At 37.2% G+C, this 22,777-nt stretch overlaps 2 protein-coding genes and 1 pseudogene across 3 annotated transcripts; 1 reads left to right on the forward strand and 2 right to left on the reverse strand.

Moving 5' to 3' along the window:
* Positions 1 to 297: 297 nt before the first annotated feature.
* Positions 298 to 8,808, forward strand: LOC125813586 (uncharacterized; annotated as a pseudogene).
* A 377-nt stretch (positions 8,809 to 9,185) lies between these two features.
* LOC125813570 (probable inactive heme oxygenase 2, chloroplastic) lies at positions 9,186 to 13,205 on the reverse strand. Of its 2 annotated transcripts, none has more exons than XM_049493046.1 (5): positions 12,441 to 13,205; positions 11,775 to 11,998; positions 10,449 to 10,556; positions 10,229 to 10,361; positions 9,186 to 9,683 (listed from the first exon to the last, which is right to left on the reverse strand). In XM_049493046.1, the coding sequence occupies exons 1-4, from the start codon at positions 13,120 to 13,122 to the stop codon at positions 10,269 to 10,271; spliced, it is 1,107 nt and encodes a 368-aa protein (XP_049349003.1). In that variant the 5' UTR covers positions 13,123 to 13,205; the 3' UTR covers positions 9,186 to 9,683; positions 10,229 to 10,268. The 2 variants fall into 2 exon arrangements, with proteins under 2 accessions (XP_049349003.1, XP_049349002.1); XM_049493045.1 differs by having other exon boundaries at positions 9,319 to 9,679.
* Positions 13,206 to 14,182: 977 nt separating this feature from the next.
* LOC125811253 (uncharacterized) lies at positions 14,183 to 21,961 on the reverse strand. The gene is made up of 10 exons (XM_049490758.1): positions 21,046 to 21,961; positions 19,431 to 20,579; positions 18,154 to 19,302; positions 18,024 to 18,065; positions 16,432 to 16,508; positions 15,874 to 15,958; positions 15,685 to 15,768; positions 15,397 to 15,498; positions 15,210 to 15,308; positions 14,183 to 14,640 (listed from the first exon to the last, which is right to left on the reverse strand). Exons 1-10 carry the CDS (start codon positions 21,781 to 21,783, stop codon positions 14,527 to 14,529), a joined length of 3,639 nt encoding a protein of 1,212 aa, XP_049346715.1. The 5' UTR covers positions 21,784 to 21,961; the 3' UTR covers positions 14,183 to 14,526.
* Between the last annotated feature and the right edge of the window lie 816 nt (positions 21,962 to 22,777).

Consider the following 22,777-nt stretch of genomic DNA (forward strand, 5'->3'; position numbering starts at 1 on the left):
CTTACCACGTGACAGGTTTAAGATTACAAGATTAAATAGCATTTTCGTACATTTTATATATATCGTACAAGATTCAAAAGTATTTTTTATTTTCTTAAATTCCATATCAAGTCAAAAGCTAACAAATAAATTGAAACGGAGGGAGTACTTTGCTGAGTAGTTTTCAATCTGAGTTGTTAAATTTGGTTCTGTTAGAAGATTGTGCACCTGCAAAGATTGTACTTTTGACATGGTTTTCAGTGTCAAGTTGATTATGAATTGGGGTTTGGATACATTTTGCATCATGATTATTGGGGACAAAATGATGTACTGTATTTTCTCTTCTATGCAGTTGGTTCATGTGAATTAGAATTATTCATTGGGAAGAACTTTTATCCAGCAAAGTGGTGGGAATCTAATACTGCTTGCTGAATGGGGTCTGATAAGCAGTCCAGTGGTCTGCTTGATACTCTAAAAATGGAGACAGTTAGGACGATCTTAACTCATTCTTATCCTTATCCACATGAACATTCGCGGCATTTGGTCATTGCAGTGTTTGTTGGATGCTTATTTTTTATATCATCAGATAACATGCATACACTTATTCAGAAGTTAGATAGCAATATCAAGTGGTGGTCAATGTATGCCTGTCTGCTTGGATTCTTTTACTTCTTTTCATCTCCATTTATAGGGAAGACAATCAAACCAAGTTACTCAAATTTTAGTCGTTGGTAAGTATGTTCTTTCTATATCTGGCGTAATAACTAATCCTTTTAGTTAAATATATTGATGAAACTGGTAATGAGAGGATTGTGTTTTTGCAGGTATATATCCTGGTTACTTTTGGCTGCTCTATATCATCTTCCCAGTTTTCTATCTATGGGAGTAGATCTTAGGATGAACCTATCTTTGTTTCTGACCTTATTTGTCTCATCCATTTTGTTTCTTCTCGTTTTCCACGTTATTTTTCTTGGGCTTTGGTAACTTGGCCTTGTTGCTCGCGTGGCGGGAAAGAGGCCTGAGATCCTGACAATTGTGCAAAATTGTGCTGTAAGTTTTTGGAACACTGTGTAAGATGATATAAAGTAGTTGGGGTCTTTGTGACTTATTTCTTCATCATCTCTTTAGGTATTAAGCATAGCCTGCTGTGTGTTTTATAGTCACTGTGGCAACCTTGCTGTAGTAAGGGAAAAGACATTTGGTCGGAGGAATTCTGGTTGGTTTTCATGGTGGAACAAGGAAGAGCGGAACACTTGGCTTACAAAACTCGTAGGCATGACTAAGTTGAAAGACCAAGTCTGCAAATCTTGGTTTGCTCCAGTTGGGTCAGCCAGTGATTACCCCTTTTTGTCCAAGTGGGTCATCTATGGAGAGGTATTGTTTCTCACAGTTTGCGTTTCTCATATTTCCAACTTGATATAATGGAGGATCTTATGTTGCTGTTGCCTCTTTTTTCTTTCTGAATTTTGACCTTTCAGTTGACTTGCAATGGGTCATGTGCACAATCGTCAAATGAAATTTCTCCGCTATATTCATTGTGGGCCACTTTTATAGGCCTCTACATTGCAAATTACGTTGTGGAAAGGTCATCAGGGTGAGCAGCTTGAATATTTGTTCACATAATAAAGTCCTTTTTTGGTGGTGTCTTTGCCTGCGAAACTGCTGCTAAAGATGCAGATCTTTAGACATCATTATGATGTTTGCTGTACAGGGTCCAATTGTGAAAAATGTGGTCTCTGTGCGAGAACTTTTGAGTGAACAATTTCTTAGATTAACATATTAAACAAACAAAAAAAAGAATTCTTCCTGGATTGTACAACAACAACAACAACATACCCAGTGAAATCCCACAAAGTGGGGTCTGGGGAGGGTAAAGTGTACGCAGACCTTACCACTACCTCGTGGAGGTAGAGAGGCTGTTTCCGGTGGACCCTCGGCTCAAGTACATCCAAACCAAGTAAGAGAAGAGGAAACATTATATAAAACATAACATCCAATAAGAAAAATAGTGCATAATCAACAACGGAGACAATAACATCCAGAAAATACTGTGAGAGGCGAAGCGCAGTAAACAACATATGACTATAGGATCACAGACAAGAACTACAAGTGCCAGGCTAGGACTACTACAAACACTGCCAACCCATACCCTCGCAAGGAAAGACAACACGCTAACCCTACTAACCTTCAACCTTAATACGCGACCTCCACTCCTTCCTATCTAGAGTCATGTCCTCGGTGATGTGAAGCTGATCCAAGTCCTGTCTAATCACCTCTCCCCAATACTTCCTAGGCCTACCTCTACCCCTCCGCGTACCCTCTACCACCAGCCCCTCGCACCTCCTCACTGGGGCGTCTGCGCACCGCCTCTTCCTGGATTGTACGATATTAGGAAATCTGTTCGACTTCATTACTTACCTGAGACCCTGAAGATTCCAGAATGGATCAAGGGGTTAAGTTTGCCATCACCATGGCATTAGTTGCTTGCCCCTTATTTGTCTTTACGGGAATATCATTGAAGATGAAGAGCTTCTATGCTTTGCTTGTGATGGCAAATGTATTATAGTGTCATTATAGAAAAGCAAGTCACCCATATTCTGGTTGCTATTCTGACTGTGCTTTAAATGGTACCTGGTTGGTTCAATTTGGCACAACAGCCTATTCAAAATTAGAAAGCTTTCCCTTGAGTAAATTATGAGCGTAGTTTTATTACCTGACATTATTCTGATTTTACCTGCTTGGCGTAAATTGTAAGCACCATTCTGCTAGAGTTTCTTGTCTGCTAACAGTTCACACTATAATGATTAACAGATGGGCTCTTTCACGTCCTTTGTCACTCAAAGAGTTCGAGAAATTGAAGAAAAAGCAAACGAAACCTGAGTTCTTGGATATGGTTCCTTGGTATTCAGGGTATGTTCTTTCGTTGTAACTCTTACGTCTCCCCTTTTATCTGTGGGGCCAGTATTCTGTAGTGAAAAAAGCTTTATCAATCTTCATAATAGAACACTGGTTACTGGAGTTGCAGGACATCTGCTGATTTGTTCAAGACAATGTTTGACTTACTGGTCTCTGTAACTTTGTTTGTTGGACGCTTTGATATGCGAATGATGCAGGTAACATATATGATGTTCTAAATTCCTTCAATGTATATTCAGCTAGAGTGAAGTTCCTATTGCAACAACTTATGAGATGCTGCAATCTTTATTTTTGTAAAGATTTTAGAAGGGTCAAGGCTCAAAATGTTCCTCCTTTTGATAAAAACTCTGCACATGTTAATGAAATGACAAGTGTATAATGGATTTGTATTTTTGATGATAAAAGACAACATGCTTGATAAGTAGATTAGTTATTTCATGAATTGAATTAATCTGGCTAATTTATTCGTGTGCTTATAATGGACTGGGTTGACCTTATATTGTCCTAAAATTCTCCGATGGTTAGGCGGCTATGAGCAGGGTTGAAGATGGGGCTAAGCAGGAGGATCTTTTGTATGATCAGTTTAGTGGGAAGGATGGTCTGTGGTTTGACTTCATGGCTGATACAGGAGATGGTGGAAATTCTTCATACACTGTGGCTCGGCTTCTTGCTCAACCTTCACTCCGGCTCCAAGTCAATGGTTCAATGCGTACTCTGCCACGTGGAGACATGCTTCTTATTGGGGTGACCTTGCGTAAGATCCTCGTTCTCTGTATACTAGTAGTTTGTCTTTGCATTATCCTGAGATATTCTGATAGACTCATCTTATGTCTCAAAAATTAAGATAGTCCAATTAATTACACTGAAAATTGGACGGGCGTCTTCAATGTAGATACTCTAGTACTGGCCATTATATCTAGGAAATCAGTGCGGAAGCAATTTCATTTCTTCAGCATTTATATGCATAAATGTCCAATCCACTCAGTTTTGGGTGTAATATGAAGCAAGCCATCTGTGGTGCTGATACATATACTTTTCTTTCTTTCTTTTTGTGCCAGAGAACTCTATATGTTTTGCCTCTTTATTCATTTAAAGGAAAACTGTTCTGCCTTTTCACTTCATTTAGAACTAACAACAGCACGACAGTATGCTGTTGAATTTGTTAAACTAATAATTATTTATATTTTCTCGTGTTGCATAGATATCCTAATCCATCATCATTTACATATGAGAAGCGCTTTTTTCGTCCCTTTGAGTATGCTCTTCAGCCTCCTATGTGGTATAAGGAAGAGCATATTGCTGTAAGTAAGCCTGAATTGCCTCCTGAAGTGGATGAACTTAGGCAGTATGATGGACCTCAGTGTTTTGTCATCCCTGGAAACCATGGTCAGTATAGCTTCTTAGCTTGTACCTCGTGAACTTCTTCTTATTTCCTTTAGTTTCAGTAAAGTAGTATGGCTTGATTTTTTTTTTTTATAATAATCGAAGTCCATTCGTGAATTGCAGACTGGTTTGATGGGCTTCAGACGTATATGAGGTACATTTGTCACAAGAGCTGGTTGGGTGGTTGGTTTATGCCTCAAAAGAAAAGCTATTTTGCGCTTCAGCTCCCCAATAGGTGGTGGGTATTTGGTCTTGATCTTGCTCTCCATTGTGATATTGACGTATACCAATTCAAGTTCTTCTCAGAATTAGTGAGAGATAAGGTATGTCCTCTCTGCTATGAGCATAGTCGTCATGTTGCTTTCTGTTACATCTATATTGTTGAATATTGGAACATTGTCCCAGTTCAAATATACTGTTATTAATTAAAAAAGGTGGATGTTTTATGCAGATTGGTGTTAATTGTTTCTGAAGTTCCTAATAAAGAAACTATAATCTTTATTATTTATGGTAAAAAATAATTGTCACGTTAGTAGGATTAGTAATGACTGATGGTGATCTATTACACGTGTACAACTGAGCATGATACTGGTCCAGACTTCTGCAAACTTTTCCCAATAGTGTTCTCAATTGATAGGAATAATCTAATATTGTTAAGAGAGACCATTAGCTACCTTCACCCCTAGCCACCACAACCAACTTCCTCCACCACCATTCACTATCACGACCGTCCATCTCTACTACCTTAACCAACTTTACGACCATCCCCACCATTAACCACCTATACCATCAGCCATCACCATTAACAACTCCCACCACCAGCTTTCGCCGCATATCACGAATAAAAACCACGTCCAGCTATACTACCAGTCATCACCGCACAATCATCACTTTGGCCCGCACCCACACAACCTCCAGCTGCCATCACTGCTAGCTTTTAGAACATGCTTCATGATACAAACAGATTTTACAACACCACGTCAACTAAGGTTTTCTCTAATATTCTCATGATATATTATTCAACTGTTATTTTTAAAAATACGTCTACATTTGTTAGTTTTTTTATTATTCAACATTCAGATTTAGTGGCAACATCTTAGTAATTAGATATTTATTCAGATTCAGACATCTGCATCTTAATAAATATAAATGAAACCGCAGTTTGTTTGTGTTGAGGAAATGGTGTCCTGAAAGAGGTTTAGTTCACCGCTGGGCTAAAGCCAAATACTGAAGCAATATTAGTTGTTGAAAGTATTGAAGTCCGTGGTATGGTTTAATCGAGATACTTTTTCTCTAGTCGGACTTCAAAATCATGGTATGTGTATCAGTTGTTCTTATTCATTTGTTCTCTTATGATGAGAAGATCTAGAATTGCCTTGTTTCACTTAAACTTTTTATCAAACAAATATAAAGGAAAAAGAAGTTAACCCTCCTCTCCCCCCAAATTTTCAACTTCTCCATGAGAAAAATGTGGGAATGCTTGTAATCTGTCATTTCAAGATGAAGGTTTCTCATTATTGGTTCTGAGTTCCGCATACATTTCTTATGGATTATAATTCCATTAAGTTTTTTCTTGCTGATAAGACTTGAAATTTATTTTGCTAGTGTGTGAATGGTAGCAGTCAATTAAAAGATCTTAACAGTGAACAAGACCTTGACTAAAGTGTTAGTGCTCCTTAGTTCCAGATTCATGTATCTATCATGTCTTTTTCTTCAAGCTACTGATTTTCGATATGAAATGAAGATTATCAAGCTTATAGCACAATTAGTGACTCCCAGTTTTTGAAGCCCGCAGAGTTGGTTTACAGCTGGTGTGTGGGAATTCTAGATGTAGTTGATTAAGGGATCCAATGCCTATATCATTCCTTTGTGTAGGCTTTTATATAGTTTCGAAATGTTACCTAAGCTCCTTATTGGTTCTTTCATGCCTTATTTCTCTTTCTATTTATGAAGAGAAAAGAGAGGGGATTATGTGAGTTTTCTTAAATATGCAAAGGATTTGTTTACTGAAGGTTTTAGGCCTTGCTTAATTGATGCTCTGTTCAGGTCGGGAAAAATGATTCTGTGATCATTATGACGCATGAGCCTAACTGGCTTCTTGATTGGTACTTTGACAATCTGACTGGAAAGAATGTTACCTACTTGATACGCGACCATTTGAAAGAAAGGTGTAGACTACGGATTGCTGGAGATGTGCATCACTATATGCGGCATTCATATGTTCCATCAAATAAGCCTGTTTATGTCCAGCATTTACTTGTCAATGGTTGTGGAGGTGCTTTTTTGCACCCTACACATGTCTTTAAGAATTTCAAAGAAGTATATGGAACATCATACGAGACCAAAGCTGCTTACCCAACTTTTGAAGATTCAAGCAGGGTAAGGAGTTTAAAATTTCCTTTTTGAAGGTTTTCAATCAGATACCTACCAAAAAAACAAATTTCTGGTCAGATATATTATTCAGGTGCTTACATGCTTATTAACATTTGCAGATTGCATTGGGCAATATATTGAAATTTAGGAAGAAAAACTGGCAATTTGATGTTATTGGTGGCATGATATATTTCATGTTGGTCTTTTCTATGTTTCCACAGGTAATTTGTATTTTAGATTTTTGATCTGTTCTTTTAGATTTGTTGTAAGCATCAGTTCCCTCGCTGCCTCATGCCTCCTTAGGCTGTAGTATGTTAATTTGATGTTTTTTTGAGCAGTATATAGTATTTCACTTTTCTAATGAACCTAAGATGTATTGCTGCTGGGCAAGAATGACTAATCATTTCCCATCTGCTTCTAGTGTCAGCTAGATCACATTTTAAAGGATGACACCTTCTCGGGTCGCTTGGGAACCTTCTTTGGCACAGTGTGGGATTTGTTTATGTATATGCTGGGATGCTCATATGTATCAGCAGCTGGTGCTATATTACTTTTAACAATTGCAATAGTCTTTGTACCTTCTACGGTGTCTTGGAAAAAGAGACTACTAATTGGGATTCTTCATGTGTCCGCACACTTGGCTGCTGCCTTGATTCTCATGCTCTTGATGGAATTAGGTGTTGAAATATGTATTCGGCATAAATTACTTGCAACTTCAGGTGAGGTTTTGTTTATTGTCTTCAATGTGTGATTCAGTTGATTTGTCTCCTCTTTAGTCCAGTCCATTCTCGCCGTTCTGATTCTTAATATAAGCTCATTATCACATGGATTTGCACATATGTGACAGCAGAGTGCTTAAAAGTTCTCAGCTAATGCATGGAACTAATTAGAACCTGCTAGAAATGCCCTCTCACTGGCATGTCCCATCTATTGGATACAACGCATTTATAGTACAACGTGCAAGCAAATAATTTATTTTTTTGACTTCAGAATGATAGTATACCTTTTAATTCTGATTGATAGATAGCTTCTCTGGGCAACTAGTTAAATGGAATTACTGAACTCAGCCCTGATTTCCTGTTTCTTTGAATCCTATTGCTTTTTGTTGAACAACGTAACTTTGTAATCCAGGTTATCACACTTTATATCAATGGTACCAGTCTGTGGAGAGTGAGCATTTTCCCGATCCAACTGGCCTTAGGGAACGTATAGAACAATGGACATTTGGCCTTTATCCAGCATGTATCAAGTATCTCATGTCCGGTTTTGACGTTCCTGAGGTAAGAAATCCTATGATAGGGGATGTTGCTTCATGACGATTCAGTTGCTCTGTGATATTTCTGTCTTCCTCTAATCTCATGCACACAAATTTCAGGTAATGGCCGTTACCAGGAGTAATATTTGCAAAAATGGGATTGATTCTCTCTCCCGAGGGGGTGCTGTCATATATTATGCATCAGTCTTCCTTTATTTTTGGGTCTTATCAACTCCGGTGGTTTCTTTGATACTTGGAAGCTACCTGTACATTTCCATCAATTGGCTTCACATACATTTCGATGAAGCATTTTCATCACTCCGCATTGCAAATTACAAGTCATTTACACGGTTCCATATCAATACCAAAGGCGATCTTGAAGTTTTTACCCTTGCAGTCGATAAGGTGAGATATCTTTATTAATCCCAATAAATATAACAAAAAGGAACACGAACTCACTGTCACTGCTGAAAGAATCTTCATAGCCGATCCCAGCTTGTTGGGATTGAGGCGGAGTTTGTTGATTGATTTTTGAAGCTTTCTGTAAGAATACTACTTTTATATGAGCTATTTACACTTAAATGTATGCTTTTGCAGGTTCCGAAAGAGTGGAAATTGGATCCAAATTGGGATGGGGAGTCGAAACAGCCACAAGAACCAAGTTATCTCCAGAAGTTCCCTAGCAAATGGAGAGCTAAGGTCTCTCAACAGGACCCTGTAAATACTGTGCGAATAATTGATCATTTTGTCATTGAACAGAAAGAAAAACCTGATTCAGAACTATCGAACGGGTAACTTAACCAATGAGGTGTTTGATTACTAACTCATCTAGTGTCATCCTGTACAAATGTTTTAGGTTTAAAGTACTTAGATAGTAGTTGATATACAAGAAGTTTTCTGGGATGGCAACAGGATTGCGAAGGGCAAATCAAAGATCCATTTGGGTCATAGTTTAGTTAAGAAAAGAGAAAAATCCTTGTTAGTCATTATACTTTTCTTTTAATTGTACCACTATTCTCTTTTAGGCAAATTTGTCTATTGTCTTGTAATTTCACATTATGAGATATTACTAGTATCTTGTGGCTGGTGAATCTAAGACATCATGGTTCTCAACTCACTTCATTGAGTACTAGGTCACACCCTTAGGTGCAGCTTGAATAATATATTTTCAAAATGAGGGTGCTATAGTGTTTAGATTTGAAAATCAACTCTTCTATATTACTAATGGTATCAAGTATCAAAGTGAAATGTGACAAGCAACTTGAGACATTTGGAACAAAAAACACAATTATCATTACTCTTCCTCCATATCAAATACCAAAAAGATTGCAGTTGTCAAATAAATGGCTCTAACATGCTTATGTCTTGGAACTTGATTTCCACCTTCTTCAAACACATGCATCAACTCTTGCTGCTCTTCTGTTTATGCAGTGAAATGTTTCCATGGCTGGATTCTGCACAGCTTTTTCAATAATACATATACCATAAATTCATTCCACTGAACTCCTATAGGGACCTCTTCTAAAGGAAAATAAAGAGATTCTAGTGAAGTACATCTCTCCTTTAAGTTTAGAATGTTCCCGAGGCCTCTGCAAGTTAAAACCAGAAGACAAGGGAAAGGAAAGAGTAAAGCCACATGCCTCTAGATGCAGCCATACTCACTCATCTGCAGATTGATAAATGTGACTGATGACAATCCTCGTAGTTGTTGATGTATCCTGTTTAGTGCAAAATATGCACAAGTTGTTCGCGACCACGACACTGGTGAGCCAGCTGCCTTGCCATGAAAGGAAATGCCCATTAGGAACAGATTGAGTTGATAAATGGAATCATAGTATCAGCCAAGCTTTCCAGAAGCAATAAAGACATGGACAATGATTAACAGGCCAAACCATTTTACAGTGCATGAGACTGAGTAGCAGGAGGGAATTGCATCACAAATTCAAAGTGAGCTACATTCCTTTAAAGGGCATTCTGTAGCCCTCAATGAAATCACTGCTCCTTCTAATTTGGTAATAGTAAGTACAGTGATGAGAGTTAAAAATGACCAAAATCGACTCCAACAAGAGAGAATGATTTGCATAAATAACAAGTTCATTGCCCAAGAGAAGATAATAAGAGTGTACAAGTACTATTACTAGATAATCAAACCAAAACATAAAGCCCAGTAGAACTGAACAAGATGAGGAAATAATGAGTACTAAGTTACTTTCTAGGCACAACAATCAATATTGATAGAACAGATTCACATGACATGACATGTGGAATGAAATACACATCGTATAAAAAAACCCAGTTAGTTTAGGTTTGACGTGGTCTCACCATTGAGAAACCAAGTTTGGCCTTTGGATTGGAATGGCTTTTACAGGATGATTAGCCGAACAATCTGACCCATAAACCGGAATGCCTTGGTTACTTCTCTCAGAGACTTATTCTTGTCATCTCTAGACCAATGCTGCAAAAAAAGATGCAATTGATAGAGTTAGTGGTGCTTTTGAAGCATTGAAACAAAGTCCACGATGCAAAAATATTAGACATTTACCTTTGCCAGCATGTTAAAACTATCACGCACATCCCGCAACAACTTTTCTTCATCCCCCTCCCACTTGTAGAATTCCAACTCTTTTTCCTCTAAGAGTCTCTCAAAGGCCTAATAACATTATTACAGTATATATAGATAACCAAACATGTAAATACTGCATTAAAGGAGTAAACTTGCATATTGGAAGTCAGAGGCTCAGAGCACTATATGACGACATGAATTGACAAAATGGTAATGTAAAGTACCAACCCCTTCAATTCCAAGCATTTCTTCCTGGATAACTTTATCTTCCATGGGAAGTGGTCAATCAGTACTATATAACAAGCCAAAACTTATTAAAATGAAAATTTATAGAACAAGCCAAAGTTCCGTATCTTTCTTTAATATTATTACTATTATATTTTGGATAAGTCATGTGAGAAACCAAAGATTCGAGATGGTACACAAAATAAGAAATTCACCTAAATTTGAACTAGAAAAATCACAATACAACAAAGATTCTATTGCATATATTTTGACCAAGTATGAAATACAAAATCTAGAAAACTTAATCAAAATCAGATGCTATTTAGGAGGGGTATATCAGCTCTAAATGACAAAGTTGAGGGGTATATCAGGCCCTTTTCCCTTTAATTTGCATCCTTATATTTATAGAGTCCTACCTAAGTCTTATACTAGTACTATTTGAGCTTCAGAACTATTTAGACAAGATAAAAAATTAGAGCCACATAACAGTTACTAAAGCTTAACTTACCAACAGTAACAAATCACTTCACCCCTCCCGAAAGAGAAGAAATAGTCTTGTTCATTCAATAAGGCGTATATATCCCTGAGTAATCTTCAAACATGTCAAGATACCATGTGTTTTTCAAAAGAAATGGTTTTTATGAAGAAAAGTTCAGGCTCAAGCTGGAATTCAATCAATTAAAACTCTAGGAATCTAATGATGGAAAAAGGATGCATGGAGTTGTGCTCCTTCCCAAATTTTCTTAGCTCATATATTGTTTGTTTGATTGTTTCAATCATAATTTTCTGAGCAAGGTCTTCATTTTCTACGTATCAATAGAAACATATATTATGTAAAGAATCTCAACACAAAGCAACATGATATGACACTAAATAAAGCTCGCAAATCCCAGTGGCCAAATATTTTCAGCTCACAAATGAGTCTACCATAGAGCGCTTCCATCCAATATATAATAATCTTTCACTGGGAGCTTCACAAAGATAACATTTGAAGAAAGACACGTTTAATTTAATACTCTGACAAATAAAAACTCCACAAAACGTTCAGAGGATAATGACAAACACAGAAGGAAGTTGTACCTTTTTGGCTATGACTTGACCTCCTGCTATGTGTGAGAAATATATGTTGTAGAAGTGACTGAGAAATAAACGAGGAGTTTTTTCTGCCAGTTCCTCCAGATAATTGGCGTAAGTGACTCCAGGAATGCTCGGTTCAGGAATTTCATGACCCTGTTGGCCAAACCATTCTAGGTCTTTCAATATACATTCTGTTCGCTCCAATCCAGTCCTTCTGAAGTAGGCATCTACATTAAACAAACAGCAAACAGTTTGACATCATTTGAAATTCAACAAGCAACATGTTCTAAAAGTTTTGAAGTGTTCCTCTTCTTCTTTTTTCCAATTACCACAAATGGATTAAATTCAACCCTCACCTACATATAACACTGTTTCTTTTTTCCTCTGTCATGAAAATGAGATTCAAATACCAAGAACTCCTAACAATAAGAATCTAAAGAATAAAACAGCACAAACTCAGTTGGTTGGCTACCTAAACTTTCACCTTGTTTGTTAGAGTTTGATAATTCAATTCCTTATTCCCCACCTTGTAATCCCCTCCTCATTTCCCCTACCCCTACCCCTAATTCAAAAAGAAAAGAGAAAAACTGAAAGTTGAAAACTTTTTGGTGAATGTAACATAAATTAACAGAGAAATCACAGAGAATTTGAATGTGTAGAACAACTTACAAGAAACATCACTGGACTCATCAACAATGCGTTCAATTGTACTAAAAACAAGCTTACTATCAACAAGATACTTGAGAAATCCTTCTATACTTGGCTGCCAAGTCGCCTCACCACCACCCCTACCACCGCCACCTTCATCATCCTCGTCCGACGAAACCGACTCATACCCATCATCTTTCATTTCATCATCACTCTCAGACTTCTTTTTGCCTTTGGAGTTACGAAATTTCATAGCAACAAACCTCATTTCTTCAGTAATACCCTTTTTCTCACCTGGGTATTGCTTTCTATACCTCCTTCTCTTCCTCTTCCTCTTCACTGGAGGCTTTTCAATTGACATCACCCCATCTCCTCCTCCTTCTTCTTCTTCTTCTTCTTCCTCTTCGTCTTCATCTTCTTCTTCAGTTTCAGTTTCAGTTTCAGTTTCGGGTTCGGGTTCGGGTTCGGGTTCGGTTTCTAAGTCTGATTCTGAAAGTGTAAATGAGGAGGCTGCATTGAAGTTAGAGCATTGAAGAACTTTGTGTGTCCACTTTTGGTACTTTGAGGAAATTGATAGGAAAGAAGTAAATTTAGCAAAAAAATGTGGATTTGGGGTTTTATGGAGCAAGGAAAGTGAAGATTTTGAGGTGGGTTTTGGTATTGGCAGCGAAGAAGATGAGCAATAGCATGTCAATGTTGCCATTTCTCTTCACAGTTATCTCTCAAGAGTCAAGGATTTAGCTCTGTTGCTGCCATTGTTGTTCCGTTTTGTTCAAATATATTAAGCCACAAACACCGATTACACCAAGTTGTAAGTGGTGTTTGGATTGGTTTAAAAGGTGATCAAACTTAAATTTTTTTGGTAGTTTTTGACTTTTGGAATGTTTGGCAAATATAAAAAATAATTTAAAATAAGTTTAAAATGACTTAAAATAAGTTGAGAAGTGTTTGGCAAGGTCAAGAATGACTTAAAATAAGTTTAAAATGACTTAAAATAAATCAAAAACCAAAAGTAGGTCTCTCCTACTTTTTATTTTTTGATTAAAAGTCTTTTCAGTTTGATATTTTATTTTTAATTTAAAAGCTACTTTTTTAAAACCAATCTAAACGGGCCTTTACACTAAATTTAAAATTGAATTGATAAACTTAGGCCATAATAATATATTTGGTCCCTAAATTATTAAAATTTCTATTTATCACTTATTTCTAAAATATTTTTTTCATTTTTAGTTGTCACTTTTGACATATCAAGAAAAGACAAAAAAAATTCATGTTTTACCTTCAGCATTAAATATTAGACACAATACTATACGTTAATTAGGAAGGATGATTTGGTAAAATATCTATATCAATAATGAATGTGTCAAGTAAAAATGATTCAATTAATTAGACTGATTGCTAGTTCCTCTAATCAGAGGTTGCAATTTTGAATTCTGAATATGAAAATATTCTTGGTATGAAGTGCTTCCCCCAAATGAACCATATACACACAAATCTGAATTAACCAAATTGTAATATGAATATCGAAATCGAATATAAACCTACGCAATGCAAAGTTAGATTAATCGAACCACAATATGAATATCATAATAGAATGGAAAAACTAATAATACCAACAATGAATGATACAATGGATTAGTCGCTTGTTGAAAGACTAATCACTTTTCAAACACTCCATCCGAGTAAAGGAAAATAATACAGCTTATCCAACAAGTATTATCTCAAAGAAAGGGAAGTCATAATTTGGAAAAAAGAAATTCCATATGATACAAACTTTTACTACAGAAAAAAGTATTATACAACACTCTTTCAAGAATAATTTTTATAAGAATCATCTGCTAGAGGAAATCAATCAATGGTTAGTAAAATGTAGTTAACTCTCCCTACTGTTCAGCCTAGTAGAAACTATCACTATACAAGTAAATCTGTAAACTCAACCTATGAATTTGGTACCTCCAATATGGGCCTTGTTTAATTAATCTAGGCCACAAGGAGCTTCCAGTCCCTACTCGAGTATATCGACTACTTACACTATTTGCATGTGAATCATGGAGGAAAAAGGAATGCCAAAACTCCGTTATCCTTCGTTGTTGATTATGTACAGTTATCATTGTTTACTAAGAGCTTTTAATTTGTGCAAGAACTCTAATGTCTCTTTATAAGAAGGATCGCTGCGACTCAAAGGCTTGCAGGAATTGATATGATCAGTTGACTCCAAAACCTGCATTCAAAATGTGGCACAGAAGATAATGATCAATCAAAACATCACATTGTCTACATAACTCCAGCAGAACAATCTTGTCATCCATTTTCACAGTTACAGACATGCATAAGACAACGCAAGACATTGGGATCAAGTCCTTTCACGTTTTGTTTACTCCCTACATTGAAAACCTTTTCGAAAAGCTTCACTTCAACTCACCCAATAAAATTTTAGTAACGTGAAATAACATAAAGCGACAACCACTTCAAAAGTGGATCAGATTATCTCCTATTAAATATGATAATTAACTCCTATTAAAGATGATAATTAACTCCATGTTTCCTTTTAACATATTTATTTCTATACTCAACTGTCAAAAAAGTTCACTAGACCCCCAAAAACTGAAAGAAGAATACTTCGCTAATATGATCTGCCTTATCAAAGTAAGCTTTTATGTAGAAGAAAAAACACACTAATTTGGTCGCAATGCTCAACTGCACCGGCACAGTGCAAGCAATCAAAAATGATAATGGCAGACTATCGTAACAAATTTAGGTGTCCAGTAATCATCAATTTGAGCAACTTACAACTAGTTCTCCAAATCCGGGATATGCTGACTCTAATGGTACAATTTCCATTCGGAAAGCCCAGCCTCCATAGCCTTCAACAATTGGAGTTACCTTTGTCTACAAACGGATCCTCATTATTAGAAAGGCAACGAGAGAAGTGAATTTTTTGTAAGGGAGAACTAAAGGTCAGGAAAAATATTAGTACCTCGCAGAAACTGAGGACCTCAAGCTTTCCTTTCTTATGAAGCTGTCCCATGAAATCATTTAGCTCAACCAATCTTGGAGATCCACTTCTCAGCTCCCCAATCTAGCAATGGCAAAAAGAAATATTTATAAAATTTCACACCCACGTGCACCCGCAACAAGAATCTCAAATCTCATGTGCATATTTTATTTTTAAATAAGAAACTGAAGTACTCTTGAAAAAACACACAAATTCAGAAGAGAAATAAGATAACAAGGTAAATAAAGGGAGCAGGTAAGTTTTACTAACAGTGGGTGCAGGGCGGAAAACAAAACCCATTCTCCAGGGCATGTCTGCAAGTTTGCTGCCAAAATGAGGACAGCTGTAGAATACCTGACCGAATTATTTTTAAAAAAAATCAATAATAAGCAAATTTAACAAGTATATAAAATTGGTAGAATGTCTTATAATTCATCTCTGAAAGGAAGCAGGACATACAACTCCAATTGTATTCTTGACAAAGTTATCCTTCTTTTCTGCTTTTGCTTGATACAACATCTGCTTGACAACGAGGCCGCCCATGCTGCCAATTGCAACAAAAAAGTGTGTTTATGTCAATACACATGTACAGCTATAGAATATCAGCTTGACTAGATGCTTAAGATCAATTTAAGAAAACGATGAAAAAGGGTTTAGGTGTCATTACTAAGTGTGAAAAATGACCGATTTAGTTCAAATTTGCACTATTAGGAAGTTAAAATAATTATGGTACCATAATTAAATAACAGTTAACAATGTGTACCATGAGCCAGACTGAACATGTGCAGGGCAAGACAACCTTTTTGCCAATCAAAGGTGTAGGATACAAATGTTTCTTGAAAAGAGCAGCAGAGGTGCTACATAACATGAACTAAAACTTCCCGCAAAGGGAGGTGATAAATTTTAAACAACCCAAAAACAGAAGGTATAATGAAGGGACTTCCAATTAAGAGTGTGCATAATCACAAGCTCCAACCAATCTAACAGCTTAAAGTACGCAGTTTGATTAGGACCAACCTATGTGAAATGAATACAACTGGTCGATTGCCGATGCCTGCAGCAACAAGCTTCTCCAACAGCATGGCACTTACTTCCTGCGGGTTTAAAACAATGAAATGCATTATACATCTGATGTCACTGAATTGCATGCACAACAGATTAAAGAACCAAATGAACAACAAAGCATGCAAGGAGCTCTGCACCAACAACACTCTTCAAAATGAAGAAACCCATTCTAACAATAAAACTTTTAGATATTTTCCCCAACTGTCCTAGCATTCACTGTACACAGGAAAGTTTGTGGTTTTATCATTAACTACCTTCTTTTACATTTTCAGACACCAGTTTCCCTTTTATGTCATTATAGCACCATCGGTTACAGGTGTCATAATGATGTTTAACATGTACCCGGCAAGAAACCAAAAATGGACATCTGATTTAATTTAAGGTTGAATGCAATAAAACTTATACTGCACCCCAACTTCATCAAAAAAATTAAACTTCAACTTAATACTGCAGCCCAAATTTTATGCTGCAGTGCAGAACTATAAAGATTGACTACTTTTGGTTACTTGTTGCCAAGTTCAGCGCTTACTTAAGCTACAACACAAAACTGCATTGAAGATTTGTGCTGCAACACAAAAGTGCAATGCAGATGGTTCCACCCATCCGAGCTGGAGCTTTTATTTTATAGATATTTTGGTCTTCTTCCGACATTCCCTCATTACAATTAATACTTGCAGTCAATCCCACTAATTAGGATCTGAGTTAGTTTTAGCCTAATTTCAATGCTTCTAAGTGTTAGAATCAATCTCAAGTTTAAGTTTAGTTTTGAGAGCCTTAGCCTAATTTTAATGCTTCTAAGCATTGAAATTGATCTCATGTTCTTCATGAACTTCAAGTTGAATTTATGTAGCATGAGTTCTTGTATGAGTTCATCTCTTCTCCATCATGTTTCATTTCTTTCTCTGAATTGATTTAATATGTGTTCCTTTCTGTTGACCTTGATTGGAATCAATTAGTGGATTCTTGCATATTTGCGAAACTAATATATTCTTTATCTAATTTCATTTAAATTATACTTCCGCTATTGCAACGTGGTCACCATTCCTTTGCCCCCCTTTTTGGATAAGGGTGGCCTTTTTTTGTAACTTGATATCTGGGCCAAACTACGTACACCTCAACTATATCATAGTGTACCTGCTAATCTGCTACCTTCCACCAATGCAGGTACCAAGTATTCACCGCCAAAATTTAGACAAATGGAAAAGAATTACCTAACATATTTCCCTCTAGAGGTGATTTGAATTCTGGTCTCCCGTGGTTCTTTACAGTTTAATTGAGCGCTCATACCCCCAGATGCAACACTCCTTTGTATTTTTTTTTCATAAGGTTTTTGGCATATAATGGTGCAAAGAAGTTGGAATAATCTCTTCTTCTGTTCTCTGGTGGATGAACTATATATGGCAACGGATCTATTTTTCTTGAATGTTTTGGGATAGATAAACTAGCCTATAACAATTGATGAAGCATTCCAATGTTTTGCATGATGCAATGAACACAACCTCAACACACAAGATAACTTGAGAAAATTTAAGAAGTAAACAAACCTGAAGAGGTAGGCTTGCCCCGGACCACTGGGTTAGACTGCTCTGCATACAACTCCATGTTTTAAGTCAGAAACAAGGCAAACCTTTTTTTTTTGGATAAACTTTAAAAGTAGACAGAGTATGCACCAACCTTGTACTTGACACTAAACAGACGGGCATGAGGAAAATCAGATGGAAGCCATTCACCAGGCCAAAATGTTCCTTCCCTTCCAGCCTCTTCATCAATTTTCTCAACCAGGCCAGATTTGGTTGAAGACTTGTCATCTGACAACCGCCAAGTTTTGAAGGGTCCCCCACGCAAGCCGTGAATAAAGACAACATCAACTAAAGGTACTTCAAATTGTGATATATTCTCTGATTCACTAGCAGATGTCGATGTTATATCAATATTGATATCTTCATTTGTTGTACACTCACTCCCAGCAGAATCATTGGCACCTGGAGATGACCCATCCACTGATTTTGGCATTATCTTTTCTACACATTTCCAGTGCGGTAATTCAGGATTTATCAGGAGTATCATATCAGCGTAACGAGGGCAAGTTTGTTCTTTGTTAGAAACATTTCCATGAAGAACATCACCATCTATAGAATCTTCACCAGCTTCGTCATCACAGAATATGTTCAAAAGTGTTGCCCTCGCATAACTTCGAATTTTAGGGTCATTGCAACCAGGAATCCCTCCGTTAGCACATTCTTCAAGCCATTCACACCACTCTTTATCTCCAACTAGTTCTTTCTTGACTTTTGGAAGAACTGAAAGTACATTTAGCAACCGTGCTGCATGCTTCCGAATATGACCGGTAGGTGGAACACGTAGACTGGATGCATCATTCTGATTCGCAGTAGTAGAAGCTTCACCAGGAACGGTTGACACCCGATCCTGTCCCTCCGATGCTCGTGACGCATCATATGCTTCTATAGCAGCCAGTTGTTCATAATCATCATCCAGTAACAAGCGCCTAAGCAAACAGAGGCCTCCATAATCAGCTATTTTGTTCTGACAAGGAGTATCTTCAGCACATATTTCTGTCAGTGCTTTAATCCCTTTCAGTGTGGCCACTGCAGAATCTGCAGCATTGATCTTAGGCAGTTTGTCTTTCTTAAGATTTTTTAGTGGCCCAGCAAAAGGTTCTAGGGAAAGAAGATCTGCCAAGGGATGTGTATCATCAGCATTGGCAACTCTTCCTAGTTGCGTTCCTACTAAATTGACAACTGCTCCAGCCAACTGATTAGCAGTTTGTGTGGCCAAAACTACATTTGCTTGATCAACTTGGGTCTGCAAAATTAAGAATCTCCATGAACCACATAGAAACCAAGGAGACACAAGATGTTTTTACTTACAAGTAAAAAAGACTACTTTCACACCGTCCCAAAACAAAAACAAAATAAATTAGTGTGACAAACCTTCACTTTATCACTTTTTGGTTGGTTATTTCCTTTGCTTAATGCTGTTTTCTTGGATTCCAGAACATCACTTAGCATAATAGTTAACCATCCCTGAGAAATTGGTATGGAGGATGGTCCATAATCTTCAAGAATGCGCGTTAGGATATTTATTGCTGAAGATCTTATAGCATCAGAGGACGGCTGTCCAAAGACCCAAGGGAGCAGAACTCCAGACCAATGCTGGCTTTCTTCCAGGGACATATGCCATTCCCTAGCACAGAGCAACTCCAAAGCCTTAGCCAATGCTTCTTGCACCGAAGAATGCTTTGTGGTCTGTTTAGCAGCCTCTCTCATTAAATGAAGACCCTTTTCCACTACTACCTCCTGCGCTGAAGGGCTTCGCTCAAGAGAAATCAAAAATGCAGACAACGCTATCTGAGCTAGTGGGATGTCCTGAGTTTTACTTGCATGTGAAACAGTAGACAGAAGACTAGAAGTCCAATCAGAAACAGAAGTACTTAGCGGCAGATTGTGGTCTTCAAGAAGCAACTTAACCATCAGACTTCCATGCCATTTCACAGATCTCTCAGGTGCTACTAAAGCAGCCATGACCACATGTCCCTCTTGATCCAATTCTTGAATATGATACCTATTAACTTCCGAAGCCATTGCCCAATTTGCTAATGCCCAAGCAGCAAAAGGAACGGCGACTTGTTCAGAATGCAAATCATCCCAAAGGCCAGGAACCACAGCAGAAGACAAATTTGATCGTGCTGATGAACTATCACTTATGTTGTTAAACAAGAGATTACTAGGCGTATTTTTCACTGTCTGGCTAGTATTAGGAGGCCCCATCTCTACAAGCCCATTAGTTCTTGAAAATCCTACAGCAGCCGTGCCTTCAAGAATTTTCATCCCAATACCCTTCATCCCTTCTCCACCATCATCATCCTCCCCATGAGGCTCATCCCAGTGCATACCACCTTCCTCAATTACTTCAATAGCTGCAGCAATATCTCTCATCTCAGCATCTTTGGGTAGTGTAGGCTTGAATGAAAGCTTGTCTGCACTTTCACAATGGGAAGTGACAACATCCATAATTGCTGCAACCAGCATGCTCCTACCTTTCAAGGAATCAGAAAGATCGAATGAACTACATCTTGTATGCTGCTTCCAACAAAAATTAAATATTTTCATGTCAAACTCCAAAATTATAAAATGAGATAACAACAGTTCAATAAATTTCAATTGACTTGTCACAAAGAACTTAATATATGTCGGGCTATTGATAATTTTGGAGTATCTACAAGGGCTTGCTTGAGGTGCCATTAAGTCCTGAATTTAGGCGCAAAATAGATTATATATTTCACTAAATTTAACTTTCATTAGTTACTTCCATTTAATTAGTGTAGTTTTTTCTCTCTCTTCATTTGAGTCATTTTCATTCAATCCCACACTTTGATCGAGCTTTGCATGTAAATACTGATTAAAACAACTACTATTGTGCTTCAATCTTATCTAGTATATAGGCAATATGAATCCTCAATGTCCATTCTGCTCTATTTGGATTCCTTTCATTTCCTTTCATTAGTAAAGAAATAACTTTTGAAAAAAATCATGAAAATGGCCTCACCTTTTTCGATTGCCGAGGCTGAGCAGAGAAAATAAACCTAAGAAGAGATGGCACAGCATGAGGCCTTCCTAAAACATCCTCACACACATTAGGATCAGAAATCAAATAGGCCAAAGCCCTTGCAGCCTCAGCCTGGGTCCAACAATTCTCCCCTGACATCGCCACCGTCTCCAGAAGCCAATCCACCACCCCGCCACCGCCAGCAGCAACAAGCGCCGCCCTCCTACTCTCGCTAGCGGCAGCAATGTCGGCTAGCAAAGCCGCAACCCTAAGCTCAAACCCGACCCGAACCTCATGATTCGCCGAAGACATAACTGACCTCAACGACTTCCATAATACAGAAGCTGCTGCCCCTGTCTTCTTCATCCTATCCACAATCCTAATCAACGACTCATTCGATTTCCCCACCACAGTCTCAATTTCATCATATATTCTAATACCTTCACCCCTTCCCTCCCCTTTCTCCTCTTCATCATCTCTTGTCAAAACAACAGCACAGGAAGAAACAATGGCGGTTAACAGGGTCGCCGATAAAGCAAAAACAGAGTAACGTGACAGAGAAGTAGGGTGATGGGGTTGCCGAATTGGAGGGTATTTAGGGGAAGGGACAAGATGGGGGTTCTTGATATTGTTAGGGATATCGACGGAATCCTCGGGATTACGAGAAGAAGAGAGGAAACGACGGCGAGGTAAACGGATACAACATCGGCGGCTTGTTCTGCAGAGAAGTCGAAGCATAATTCGGTTGACTTACTTGAAGAAAAAACGAAAATTAATGTGCTAACTGCTCGTATTGTTCGTATAGAAGAGTAATTAAGAAGATGAAATTGTGGATTATGGATAAAGGGTTAGTAGTAAAAGCGAAAATGGTGGAAAGAAAGCGGTGGCTTATGAATTTGGAGTTGCGGGAAGGAAGAAGAATGGAAAAATGGAAGAGGGAATTTAAGAGGTAATATGCGGAATCTTGTAATGTTAATTTGTCAAATTTAGTCCTAATCAGATGACTTTAAATGGACACTTGAGGGTGAATGTGTAAATAAATTATGTATTGTGTTCGATGTTGACTTATAAAGTATTTTTATATCCATGACTCGAATTTAAAAGGTGATTAAAAATGTTGAGGTATTTATCGTTTCATTAGTATAATTTTTGGTGGTTTTTATTTAAAGTCTGATACTCTTATTTATGTTGAATATAAAAAAACATGAATAACTATATATTAGTTTTCCAAATAAACCTACAAATCATGTATTGATGTTATTATTTGGACCCATATATAATTAATTATTAGAGGAGGATTTACTTGCCAAATCAATAGGAAGAACATGAAAAACTATTAATCCCACCGAACCCAAAGGTAGATATGACTCTTTTTCGTTGCAAATAATAGATCTAGATATTTTGACATTTGAATTACTATGTCATTTAGACTTTCTAATAAATGTATAGGTCGATAGCCTCTTATATATTTGTTAGTAAATTTTATTTAGATATTTAAATTATGATATATTTTAACCGAGTATTTGAATATATAAAATTGTTTCTATTAGATATTTCTGGCTCAAAATATTCAAAGAAAAATTACACGTGTTTTTGAATATATTTAACTACGTAAAATATATCACATCTTTTTACTTATACGCGTTAACCTTCATGAGGTTGTAGTTGTAAAACTTCATGCATGTTCCGTTACAAGTTTACAACTACAATCACCATCATCATTGTCAACCAT

The sequence above is a fragment of the Solanum verrucosum genome, unplaced genomic scaffold (genome assembly GCF_900185275.1).
Source record: "Solanum verrucosum unplaced genomic scaffold, falcon-dt-bn FXZP01000235.1, whole genome shotgun sequence".
Taxonomy (NCBI): domain Eukaryota; kingdom Viridiplantae; phylum Streptophyta; class Magnoliopsida; order Solanales; family Solanaceae; genus Solanum; species Solanum verrucosum.